General features: G+C 46.3%; 1 protein-coding gene across 1 annotated transcript; it reads left to right on the top strand.

The window, feature by feature from the left end:
• The first annotated feature begins 5,519 nt into the window (after positions 1-5,519).
• cbx7a (chromobox homolog 7a) lies at positions 5,520-12,169 on the top strand. The gene is made up of 6 exons (XM_008303350.1): positions 5,520-5,898; positions 6,875-6,918; positions 7,045-7,110; positions 7,207-7,273; positions 10,102-10,417; positions 10,515-12,169. Exons 1-6 carry the CDS (start codon positions 5,830-5,832, stop codon positions 11,081-11,083), a joined length of 1,131 nt encoding a protein of 376 aa, XP_008301572.1. The 5' UTR covers positions 5,520-5,829; the 3' UTR covers positions 11,084-12,169.
• The last annotated feature ends 108 nt before the right edge of the window (positions 12,170-12,277 follow it).

Genomic DNA, 12,277 nt, shown 5'->3' with positions numbered 1-12,277 from the left:
CTGCTCCCTGCAGGGTTCTTACAGGAGGAGCTGAAGTCACACCATGATGCTGGTGGACTGGACGGTACAGAGTCTGAATATAAGAACCAGTTCCACCAGCTGGAGCCTCCAAGTGGGATTAATAAAGGAGCACTGCACTAGTTTGGCACATGAAGTTGGTCCTGACTGCTCCTGTAGCTCCACACAAAGCAGTTTGTTTTTAACAGGTAACCCAGAGGATGTCCTGCTGGCGTCACCATGGTGATCCTGGATCAGACCAACATAAACTGTTTTAACATCTTCAAAATTCAAATGACAGCTTTCAACAGTGTCATTTTTAACTAATTGCATTGTCACTAGTCTACATTTTCATTCCTGTCGTTGTCACCAGTGGAGTCTCCATGTTCTCCCCGTGCAGCGTGGGTTCTCTCCGGGTTCTCCGGCTTCCTCCCACAGTCCAGAAACATGCTGAGGTTAATTGGTGATTGTAAATTGTCCGTAGGTGTGAATGTGAGTGTGCTTGGTTGTCTGTCTCTAAGTGTAGCCCTGTGATAGACTGGTTACCTGTCCAGGTGAACCTGCCTTCACCCTGAGTCAGCTGGGATAGACTCCGCCCCCCATGACCCTGGTGAGGATGAAGGTGCAGAGATGATGGATGGATTGTCACCAGCTGCAGATGTATAAAGCATCACTACAGCTGGTCTGAAGTGTTCATGATGCTGGTTTCCCACCAAAGAAGTTAAACAGCGTCCGCAGAAGATCTTTTGAAAATGCTGTGAAGTAGGAAGAGCCAGAAGTTTTAGGGAAACGAGAGCTTCGTTTATCAGTGACTCGTTGAAATTTACCACAACTTTGGCCTGGGGCTGGTTTCGTCATCGCTGTAATCCAAGATATCTGTAATTACATTTGGACCATCTGAGGGCTCTACAGTGTCATGCTGACAAACACAAACTGAATTTAAGACGTGTAAAAACGCACGATGCTGATTTCTTAAATTGGATTAAAGACATGACGACCAGCCACCATTTAAGAAACTGGACTCACCGCTAGACAGATATCTGATTAGTGATCCATCGACATGCAGTGACATCATCTGTCCTGAAACAATGACAGTGTGAGATCTGAGAGGCTCGCTTTGACCAGGAAGAACTGAATTGTGGGTATCTGCAGCTTAAAACAGCTCCTCACACACATGTCAGGATAAAATGTTAACTAAAAAAATTCTATCACAAACTTGAGGCGTAATGCAAGAAATATGTTTGTTTTAATCACATTATGGGAAATGCAGGCTGTATCGGTTCTGTAGCTCATTCATAGACTGCAGGCTCCAGCGTAGGACCAAAGTGTTGGTGGAATAAAAAGACGATCGCAGAGAAAAGGAACACATCATTTAAATGTTACAGCACTGGTGCACGTTTTGGGACGGTCCCTCCAGGAAGACGTTCACGTCGCTGCTCTCAGCTGCAAATGAAATAGTTGTGTCAGCAATGAAAAAAATACAAAATTACAGGGAAAAAAAACCAAAACAGAAAAGCTCACCCAGCTGACTTTCACACTTCGGCACAGCTGGTTAGAGGGAAGCGGTTGAGAAAGTGAGTGAAGCCTTGAACTGAGGAGTAAGAAATGAAGGATTATGGTTGAAACAAAAAATACTCTCTGAACCTTTTTGGTGGCCCAGCTTCAAGCTAAGAATGAATAATACAGTAATTAATTAATAACTAAAACATTAACATCGGCTAAAATGTGTTTGTGTTATTTCTTGTATTCTATTACTAACAGCCTGGTAATCTGATTACTTGTGGATTCTGTGCAATTTGAATGATTTCATTTTGGTTTATTTCTTTAAACACTTTATTAACCAAATGACTGTTCAGTTCATATTCAAGGTGCTTCAGCAGAACAACCAGAAACACCTACGGGTCATTTGTTTTATTATAAACTCCATAATCACCCTGAAACGATATCAGATTAGTTTTATTTTTTATTTGATAAACATGTCAGTGTGTGTTTGGGTTTATTTTTTTTAAATATAATCACAGATCTGGGAGGTCAGAGGTCAGTGAGCTCGGATCGCTCTTCAGCCCTGAGCTGTTCGTCGGCTCTTCCTGCTGTGTCATCATCATCATCATCATCATCATCATCATCCAGCTTTTCAGCGGTCGCCGTAGAAACCGTTGCCATGACACCCTGTGCCCGTAAGTGATGCAAGTGTTCCAGGTGCAGCGAGACCGCGGACCATAGAACCATATGGAAGGACAGTGTGTGTGTGCGTGCATATGCGTGCATATGTGTGTGTGTGTGTGTGTGTGTGTGTGTGCATGTGTGTGTGTGCAGAGTTACAGCAAGTTTTACTGTAAACTGATCCACACCAGCCTTGATGAAAGATAATAGGAATCTGGCGCCGAGCCTTTTTTCCACAGTAGTGACTCCAGCAGCTCTCTGAGGTGTCCCTACCTGGGGCCTGGACGACTGGGTGTTCAGGTACAGACAGGTGTGTGTGTGATTAGAGCCCATTATTACACTAGTGAACACTTTTCTTCGCTCCAGCCTGTGAGCAGTTATTATCTATACCAGTATTCTGTTCCTTTGTGGCGGTCAGCCTCACTCGCAGCTCTCCTCTCTGCAGATATGTTGCTTAGCATTCAGGATGTAAAATTAAGACTTTCAGTCAGTGTTTAGCTGTTTGGTTCCGTATTTGGCTCCAGCGCTGTTGGAGGGGAGGACATCTCCACCGCAGAGTGAAGCAAGGCTTTCATTTACATTGCAGATTTTGATCTTTCCTGCCTTTACTACTGTTACATAAAAATACACAAGCTCAACATGCAGTTCAGTGTTTAACTTCAGTTTTCATGTGAGAAAGAGCAATCAGTCACAAAAAGTCACATTTTGAAGGAGCAGTTCAACATTTTAGAAAATAGGATTATTAACCTTCTGAGGAGATGATTGGTCTGCTCAGGTAAACATGAAGCTACATGCAGCCTCCTCTGATTGACCGTCTGTAGGCTTCGGGAATGAACCTGCTTCTTCACATCACACACGGCTTTCTCTTCACCTCCCGCTATCTGCATGTTTACTTTTTCTAAATCTCTTTTGCTACAGGAAGCAAAAACAACAACCTCCGGGCAGCAACCTACATGCTAAAGAAATTAAGTTTTGACAAAGCTCCAGCGCTGACAGAGCGCCGTGGTGAGAGGTCTGGCTTAGTCTGACTCACCACCTGTAGACTGTGGGTATAAGCCTCACATTTCCTTTTCACATTTCACGCAGCATTCTCCAAATTTCGGTTATCTACATGTTCTGATTTTCAAAGCCCCCTTCGCTACGGGAAACGACGACCTCTGAGAAACAACCTTCATGCTGAAAACATCCGGTTTTGCTGAAGGTTTGCATTGTGCAGTAGGACAGGTGTGCTCAGTTCCCTCAGTGACTTTACAACAATAAAATGATGCTTAAGTTTTATATAGGGCTGCAGGTGGCTCGGTGGTTAGCACTGTCGCCTCGCGTCCCGTTGAGGATCTTCCTGCGTGGGGTCTGCATGTTCTCCCCGTGCAGCGTGGGTTCTCTCCGGGTTCTCCGGCTTCCTCCCACAGTCCACAAACATGCTGAGGTTAATTGGTGATTGTAAATTGTCCGTAGGTGTGAATGTGAGTGTGCTTGGTTGTCTGTCTCTAAGTGTAGCCCTGTGATAGACTGGTTACCTGTCCAGGTGAACCTGCCTTCACCCTGAGTCAGCTGGGATAGGCTCCGCCCCCCATGACCCTGGTGAGGATTAAGGTGTAGAGATGATGGATGGATGTCAGTTCTCACCTTACTGGATACAAATTTTCTACCCAAACAATTCCTCCGTCTTTTTTTTTCTTTACTTTTTTTCTTTTTATTTTTCTGCAGGAACACCGTCGCTGCGACCTGAACTTCGCACCAACCGAGATGACAGTTTTTGGTTTTTAAAAAATGCAAAGTTTCCAGAGCAGAAGATAAGGAGCAGTCAGACCATTCCGCAGTGTTGTGGAGACAGATGTGGCTTTTGAAGACTAACAAGTTAACAAGGTACATCATGACATTTATCATTTTTGCTGAAGATATGAGAGGTGCAATAACACAGACCTTCTTGTGTTTTTTGGAGTTTTTTTTCCAGTGAATTTTCCATTTGGATGATCGTCACCCTGCAGGTAAATGTTTCACCAAAGCAATTAAAGCAGTTTCTTTAAAACTGTCCCATTTTGTAGGATTAGCTCCATTTATTGTGATTAGTTTTCGGTGGTACAAACAGCCGGAGCTTTTCTGGCAGAATGGTGACAAGGTGGAGTCAGACCATTCTCCACGGGGCTGTGAGGATTGGGTTAGTGACTACATAGGCTACATGAAGGCTTTATTTTCATTTTGTGTGTTCTTGATGGTAATAACATCCACCTACCAGCACCTTCGGAAATCACTAAAGCAAACATTTCGTTACCTTTGGTCAGAATGTGGCTCGTTGTTTGATGCTAAGCTACGACGTAAAGCCTTTGACTTGGGAATCAGAAGACATGAAGGATGATGGTTGAGCTGAAAGCTGAAATAGCTGCAACAAATACATTCCCAACCATTTTGGTAGCCCAGCTTAAACTAAGAATAAATAATAATAACATCATTGTTTGCATTGCAATACCACCGGCATGTGCGATGCTGTGTTTCTATAATTAGTATGTGGTTTATTTTGGTTTGTTTTTATTTTTGTAGTGTCTTTGCTGCTGTAAATGTACAAATGTACCCATCGTGGGATAATTAAAATGTCAACATTGGTTTAAAAACGCTCATCGTTGTGTTTTTCCTTTGTGTTCTGTTATAATAATGGTCTGATCATCTGACTACCTGTGGATTCTGTATGATTTGAGCGATTCAGCTTTGGTTCTAGATGTTTGTAAAGTGTCTTTTTTTCCCTCTATGGTGTTTAATGCTAAGCTAAGCTAACTGGCTTCTGGCTATAGCTTTGTGTTCATGATACAGCAGTGAGGATGACGCTCTTCAGTTTAACCCTCCTGTTACCCAGAGCCCACCAAGTTAAACCTCCAGAAAGTATCATCATTAACATTATTGTTGTGTAAAAAGTCTTTAAATAAAATTGAAAAAATGATGTCATGGACTTATTTAGAGACGTTAAACATTGAATAGGGTCAAACTGACCCCAAAGATAACAGGAGGGTGAATTTAATGGACGTTTTGATCCAAAGTGAAGCACATCTGGGGGCAGAAGCAACACCAGGGAGGATCCAGTCAGGAGAGAACAACCCTGGACAGGAGCCATGGAGCAATGAATCAGGGTTCTCATGAAACTTTGTGGTTCCGACCAAAACATGAGGATGAGTTCACTGTGGTTCAGCACATTTCTCTCTTTATTAGATTCATTAAATATAAAAGTGTAATTTTACCAGCATCAGTGTCTTCTCCGTTCAACTTTGCCTCCTTTGTAACCTTGCCACTGTGACCCTCCTCCTCCTCCTCCTCTGTCCCTCTTCTGCACTCTGCTCCAATTTGCGTGCGCGGCCTCGCGAGCGCGGGCACGCACATTGGGGGCTCGGCCCTACGCAATGGAAAGGGGGCGCGCCCGACTTAAAGCAGCGCGCTGTCCAGTGTTGATGTGTCGCAGATTTTAAAAAGTGAGGAGACAGGCGGCAGGAGTTTGCTGTGAGGCGGAGAGCGGCGACAAGACGGAACCGCACCGGCAGCCGGCGGCACCGACACCGGGCTTCCTCCTCCCGCTCAACTATTGATTATTATCAGCGTCATTATTATTATTTCTCCGGTAATTCCTGCCTCGACAACAACAAGCTGCTTTGGTGCTGCTCGGAACGTGCGAGGCAGCGCGCGACCATGGAGCTGTCATCCATCGGAGACCAGGTGTTCGCGGTGGAGTCCATCACCAAGAAAAGAGTGAGAAAGGTGAGCAGCGCGAGCCGCGGTGCACTTCCTACAACTTTCTGTCGCGTGTGTTGTGTTTTTTTCCGTGCTGTCGGAGCCGCGTACTCCGTGTTCCGTCCGCTGTTCTCCTGCACAACTAAACTAGGCTACGCAGTTTGCCTACAGTTTACGCACAAGACATGAGAAGCCTGGTCCGGTTCGGTTTTTATGTAACTGCGCTGAAGTTGGACGGTTCTGCTCCCCGCTGCGTTGTGTTTTGGAGGAGCCTACGCAGCTGTAGTAAGGAAAAAGAAAAAAGAAAAAAGCAGGAGGTGAAGGGGGTGTGTGTGTCCTGACGGTGCGGGAGCTGCGCAGTTGATTTCGGTTACGCCAGCGCGCGGAGGATCTGCTGAAAGTGCTGCGTAATGTCACCGAGTGCTGAGTGATGGGGAGCCGCGGATCCACGGGGTGGACCCGCACGTCCACGGCGTCTGTGTGAACGTGAAGCTCGCGGGTTATGATAAAGTTTACAGCACGGGAAAAGGCTGTTTGGTTGAATTCTTCCACACATGCGCGCTCCCAGCAGCAGCAGCAGCAGCAGCTCTGGATGACTGTGATGATTGTTTGCTGGGAGCGTTGCGCAACACCACGTTGTTTACAGTCCCCGTGGCCCCACCTATCCGAGTCCACCGGTGTAATGTTCTAGAAAAAAATAAAAAAAAGTGGCCGTGCGTGCTGGAGGACCGGCGCGTGGAGCCCATGTGCGGTCACGTCACCGCGACGATGCGCGAGGAGGAGAGAGAGAGAGAGAGAGAGCGAGCTGCTGTTTGGAAGCCACGCAGCCCCGCTGTCATTGACGTCATCCCGGAGAAAAACACCGTTTGAAAGAGAGAAAAATGTCCGTGACCCCCCTCCCCACCACCTCCATCACTCCTCCTTTAAAGCGACAGTCATCCTCTGAGCTCAGGTTGTGTTGATGTGCTGCTCCCTCCTCTAACCCCCCTCTGCCTCTCCTCAGGGTAACGTGGAGTATTTACTGAAGTGGCAGGGATGGCCCCCAAAGTGAGTAATCCTTGAGTCATCATCCAGTGACCTCATTGCCTCCATATACTCTGCAGCCTGTGGAGAACATGCAGACAGACGGACGGACTGACGGACGGGATTGTTTGACTGTGTTTGTGTTGGCAGGTACAGCACTTGGGAACCAGAGGACAACATTTTGGACCCTCGCCTGGTCCTGGCCTACGAAGAGAAGTGAGTAATAACGGAAAGTCTTTCATGCTTGCGGTGCACTTTTCTTTTTCACTTTCTTTTTGTGTCTGACCTCTCCCTTCCCTCCCTGTCTCCCAGTCAGGAGAAGATCAGAGCTCTGGCCTATCGCAGGAAAGGTCTCCGGCCCAGAAGGCTCGTCCTGCGGGTAGCCACACTTACCTTTTCACACTTTTATTGTAATAAGTGCTGTATTGACGAGTCCTGTGTGATACATCAGAGGGGCGCTCCATCGATTTAGGGGAGCTGGAAATGTGATACTGGAGGAAAAAAGGCTGAGGCTGCTGATGTATTCCACCAGAACGGGGTCTGACCTCTTTCTTCTGTGAGGAAGTAGACCGCTCATTGTCTGCACTACTCCGTACGTCAAGCAGGAGAGCCAATAAAAACTAATGGATCAGGTCAGAACGTCAACAAACCATTCCTCTTCAAACTTAGCTGCACAGTGAGTTAAATGATTAGTTTTCTACCCAGCTAGCATCGAGTGATAAGGAAGCACAACATGCTTTTATTTTATGATGAACTTCTGATATCATTTGCGATGCATTTATAAAGACCCTGAACCAGCCTGTTAAACGTGGACGTCTGGTGCCGCCTGCAGGGACGTTAACTACAGTTTCATAACCGAGCCTGTTAGATCTGCGCTGCAGCTTTTACTCAGAATAAGTGTGTCGAATGTGACTTGATTAACCAGCCAGATGTTCAGCTGATAATATTCTCATCATTCAGACTTATTCATACTCTGACGTTTGGTGCTATGCTGCTAGCTGCTATGAGCTGCCAGACCTGTAGGGGGCAGTGTAACGAGAAGCATAAAGCCATGCGAGCCAATCAGAATCCTGGAAAAAACACAACAATGAATAGCACAAACTACTTCCTGACCGACAGAGGAGTGGAGCTGCTCCTACATGTGCTGATAGAGACACAACGAGTAAAATACGAGAACACACTGACTTTCTATCACAGCATCCAGACTGTAAACATGGTCGCACACATGATGATGCTTCAGTCGCTCACTGTGACGTCAAACTCTGTCTCCTCCCGTCTACATGCAAACGTAAAGACGGAATTTTTCCAAATTGCCACTGTGGCCGGAGTTTCCAGATCTGATCGTTTTCGGTGACTCGTAGCTTTGTTTACGTGGAAACCAAAGACCCACTGACGTATCACCGTTTCTGCTGCCTGTAAACAGGCCTCAGTTGAACAGGTCTACATCTCTGCTCCCTAGTGTGATAGAAAAGCCTGAATCCTACATTACCCTTAATGCAACGCTGCAACCCTGGTGACATCATAGTGATGTCATCAGGGTTGTTTTTCAAGCTTTGGAAACTTTTCACAGGCAGTCGTACTTCTTCGGGTGTAAAATCGGCAGAATGATCCTTTAAAATGCTGCGTCATCATTTAAATGGTAGCTGGTCGTTTTGGTGACGTCTGTAGATTCACTGTTTTGCGCTGATCAACAATCAGTCAGAGAAACAAACAAACATCATCACAGCAGCAGCAGCATCAATGCAGCTCTCATCACTAATAATAGACTCGATAGACCAGAATGCAGTGCAGCTGGAAGACGCTGTTTTTGAACAAAGGGTGTGACTCAGAAGGACGCGCTCTCTGACAGCGTTGTCGCCACTTCGGCTGCTGCTGTTCATCTCAATTTACACCTTTATTACAGCAAGCTTAGCTGTTTAATGAAACAGGAAAACCGGAGAAGTTACGGAGGGAAACGCAGCAGAGAGAACCGTCTGAGATCTTTCATTTTTGTTGTTGTGAACAGATTCCATGAAAAACCAACAAGTGACTCGACTGATAATCTTTAGTTGTGTTCTTTAACAAACACGTCAGCGCGTTGCTTTTAAACATGTTTTCAACAACTGGTTGAAACAGAGCATTTGTTCTGAACTACTTTAGCGGCCGGTTACTACACATGTGTTGTGCTGAGACGTGTTGACAGCAGCTGCGTGATGTTTATGAGACTCGGTGACTCGTAATGAAGAACGTGTCACACGGGAACGACGCGGCTCATTGATCAGTTTTCTACCACGCAGCCATTTACTGGTTTATGAATAAATTCCTGCAGAACTAATAATATTCCCATCAGCCTTGGGTGCACTTTGTGTTTAAACCGTGCTGCTAAACATCACCATGTTGCCATGGCGATTGTGAGCATGTTAGCATGCTGCTGTTAGCATTTAGCTCAAAACATTGCAGTGCCTCACAGACAGAGCTGCTGGTGTGGAGACCTTCTGACAGTGAAGGAAAAGGAAGACAGCAGGCGACACAGGCAGTAAGAAAACCACAGAATGTCGATAATCTGAACACTAATGTGCTTTCTGTCATGAAGCTACAACATTTAGTGTTTCCAGTGGAAGTAATACGTCGTGTTTGAGATGAACTGAATCTCACCAGAAGGTTTCTTTTCCCGTATTTATTGATAAATAGTCAAATATAATATAAAGAAATACACGACCAAAGCTTTCACTGGTGATTTGTCAGATACTCACATCCCTAACAGAAGTTCTGGTGAAGCGAAATACTTCAAGAATTAAATCAGTCTAACGTTATCATACGACAGAACAGTGATACATATTATATGTGGTTTATGTTGTTTTATGACTGATGAACGTCACGTGTTCTGTTCACAGAATAAATCACAAATCACATAAATCAAAGCCTCTGATTCAGCTAAAGAGAAAAGTTTCTGCGTCGGGTCGGGTCCAGGTTTTTCCCTTCATGCAGCAGCACCAGAACCTGCAGCTGCCTTCATCTCACGGCGCTATCAGTGCCGACATCACGGTGATGTCAGAGCGAGTCAGGATTGAGACAGAGATCGATCCGGCGTGCGATGTGAGATAATTGGTGGCTGTGGATTCTGGTCAGACGGACAAATGAAACCCGCCTAATCCCAGATGACATAACTGCATGTGAATGAACAGCGTAGCTGTTGTGATGCAGCTGCTGCTCCTCTCCTCTCCCCAGAACATCTTCGCCATGGACCTCCGCAGCGCCCACAAAGTCACAGAGAAGCCGCCGGCCCGCCTGCGCCTCTCCCTCACCAGGTCCATGAGCACCGACGTGGACCAGGTGGAGCGCGGGGGCATGTACCGTCGCCCGCCGAGGAGGAGGAGCAGGCAGAGGCTGAACAGGAGCGGGACGGAGGGCCCCCCTAACAAACCCATCCGTCCACAGAGGAAGAAGGAGGAGCCCATGGAGGAGGACTGGGGCGGCACCAGCGAGGAAGACAAGCAGGAGTCAGAAAGCACCACTGAGGAGAGATGTGAAGACAGTTTATATGGTGGGTTCATCAGATGAGCACCTGACAGGATTTAGTCGCCTTCACTTGCACTCTGACCTTTAAACCTCAACAGAATGTGTCTCCTGTTCTCCTGCAGGTCAGTCAGAGTGCAGCTCGCCTCCTCTGCTGGAGCGGCAGGACCTGGAGATGGAGGTGGAGGAGAAGGTGGAGGCAGACCTGACAGTGGTAAGCACAGACATGTGGACGGACAGATCAGGTGGAGGGACGTCTGAAACGAGACAGAAACAAACATTTGCGAGCGACGAATCAGACGACAGCGCCTTGGTGCCCGAGGCCAAACTGGGAGACGTGGCTCCGGTGGGCGACGGGTCAGAGCGGGAGGAGAGCGTGGCGTCGGGGTGGGAGAGTGTCGGAGTAGAGAGCAGCTCTGGTCAGAGAAGCAACACCACGTCAGTGATAGTGAGCGTTCAGGGGAGCAGCGAGACGGCAGCTGATGCTGCAGCCGTCTGCTGCGCTGCCGAGGAGAGGAAGGAGGAAGTGAGAGGCGACAATCAGACCATTACCACCAAGGCAGCAGACAGCCAGACTGGCCCCGCTGAGGCAGAGCATCCCGGGAAGGTGATTGTGACAGATGTGACGATAAACTCCCTGACAGTGACTTTTAAAGAAGCCCTGGTGGCTGAGGGCTTCTTTAAGAACTATTGAACGAAGAGAAAGAGAACCGCCGAGAGATTAAAATAACCATAATTAGACTTGCCACTCATTTTGTACGTGTAAATAGTCATGTGTGTAAGATAATTTCACATGTTTACAAAGCTACACTCATTTCCTACTGAGTTCAGTGAATACATTATTGCCTTTGAATAAAAAAATGAGTGGTAATTTTATCATTGTGGCTCATTTATTAGGTGTGATAGGAAGCCTGAGGCTCCAAAATGTGCTCAAATTATCCGTTGCATTCCAGCAGACTGAATGGATCTCAGTGGCAGGTCTGGTTCCGGGGCCGCTGGCTTTACTGAGAGCAGGAGACAGATGGTGAGACAGCAGCCGATAACAATACAGTTCACATTACTACTTCGATGCAGCTACTTTTTCCAGTTGTCCTCAGTGCTTTCCAGCAAGACGTCGATCTCACACTCAGATCTGTTCTCGGGGCCGGTTTCAGTCGCTCCTCTTTCTTACGAATAACGTTTTGTAAAGATGTTGCTCTCTTTTCGTTTCCTTTCTTTTCTTTGTCCCAGTATTCGCACAGAGCTAACCGCATGCCCTGTCAGTCTGCCTCACATTCACAAAGGCCTGTCCTGCGCTTTGTTGAAGAGGTTTATTTCTGTCACAAAAGAAACAAAACAAAGACAGAATTAATGCCTGCCGCTTAGATGAAGTTCTGCATTTCAAGGAAGATGAATGCACTAAAAGTACACAGTTGTGTTTGCTGTCTGTCTGTCCTTTAACTTTTCAAGTATGAAATGCTACCTGGTTCTATTTTTGTAATACCAATTGATAGTCCACTCTTTTCTCTAGCCTTTGTGCACATCAAAAGAGGAGATATCAGTTTACACCACCGCTGTTATGCTGTGTCAGTAATGTACAAATGGAAGCAGACGTACGTTAGGTCAGACTCTAGTGAGCTATTATTATTTATTGCATGTCACTTGTATAAGCTAAACTAACTTATGTCACTCAGTGTGTCCAAATCAGCCTCTCTGACAAAGATGAATTGTCAAACATGTCTTCTCTCTAAAAATGAATTTTTATTTTGACTGCATTTCCAATAAATGTGTACTAAAATAACCGTCTTCTGGAGCTCATTTATCTTGAAGGGGGTGGAGGAGGGTGGACTGTTTCCTTCTGAGACATCTTGTGCATCCAAACACATCATCTCTACACCTTAATCCTCAC

This window comes from Stegastes partitus, unplaced genomic scaffold, assembly GCF_000690725.1.
Source record: "Stegastes partitus isolate 25-593 unplaced genomic scaffold, Stegastes_partitus-1.0.2 Scaffold1988, whole genome shotgun sequence".
NCBI lineage: Eukaryota > Metazoa > Chordata > Actinopteri > Pomacentridae > Stegastes > Stegastes partitus.
The sequence above is the reverse complement of the archived record's forward strand: the minus strand, read 5'-3'. Positions and strand labels throughout refer to the sequence as shown.

What these genes read in the sequence shown, in the direction of transcription:
- cbx7a (XM_008303350.1), top strand. Translation starts at nt 5,830, where the DNA reads ATGGAGCTGTCATCCATCGGAGACCAGGTGTTCGCGGTGGAGTCCATC. An exon ending in TGGCAGGGATGGCCCCCAAA is followed by an intron (nt 6,919 to 7,044) that starts GTGAGTAATCCT and finishes TTGTGTTGGCAG; the next exon opens with GTACAGCACTTGGGAACCAG. An exon ending in ATGTGAAGACAGTTTATATG is followed by an intron (nt 10,418 to 10,514) that starts GTGGGTTCATCA and finishes GTTCTCCTGCAG; the next exon opens with GTCAGTCAGAGTGCAGCTCG.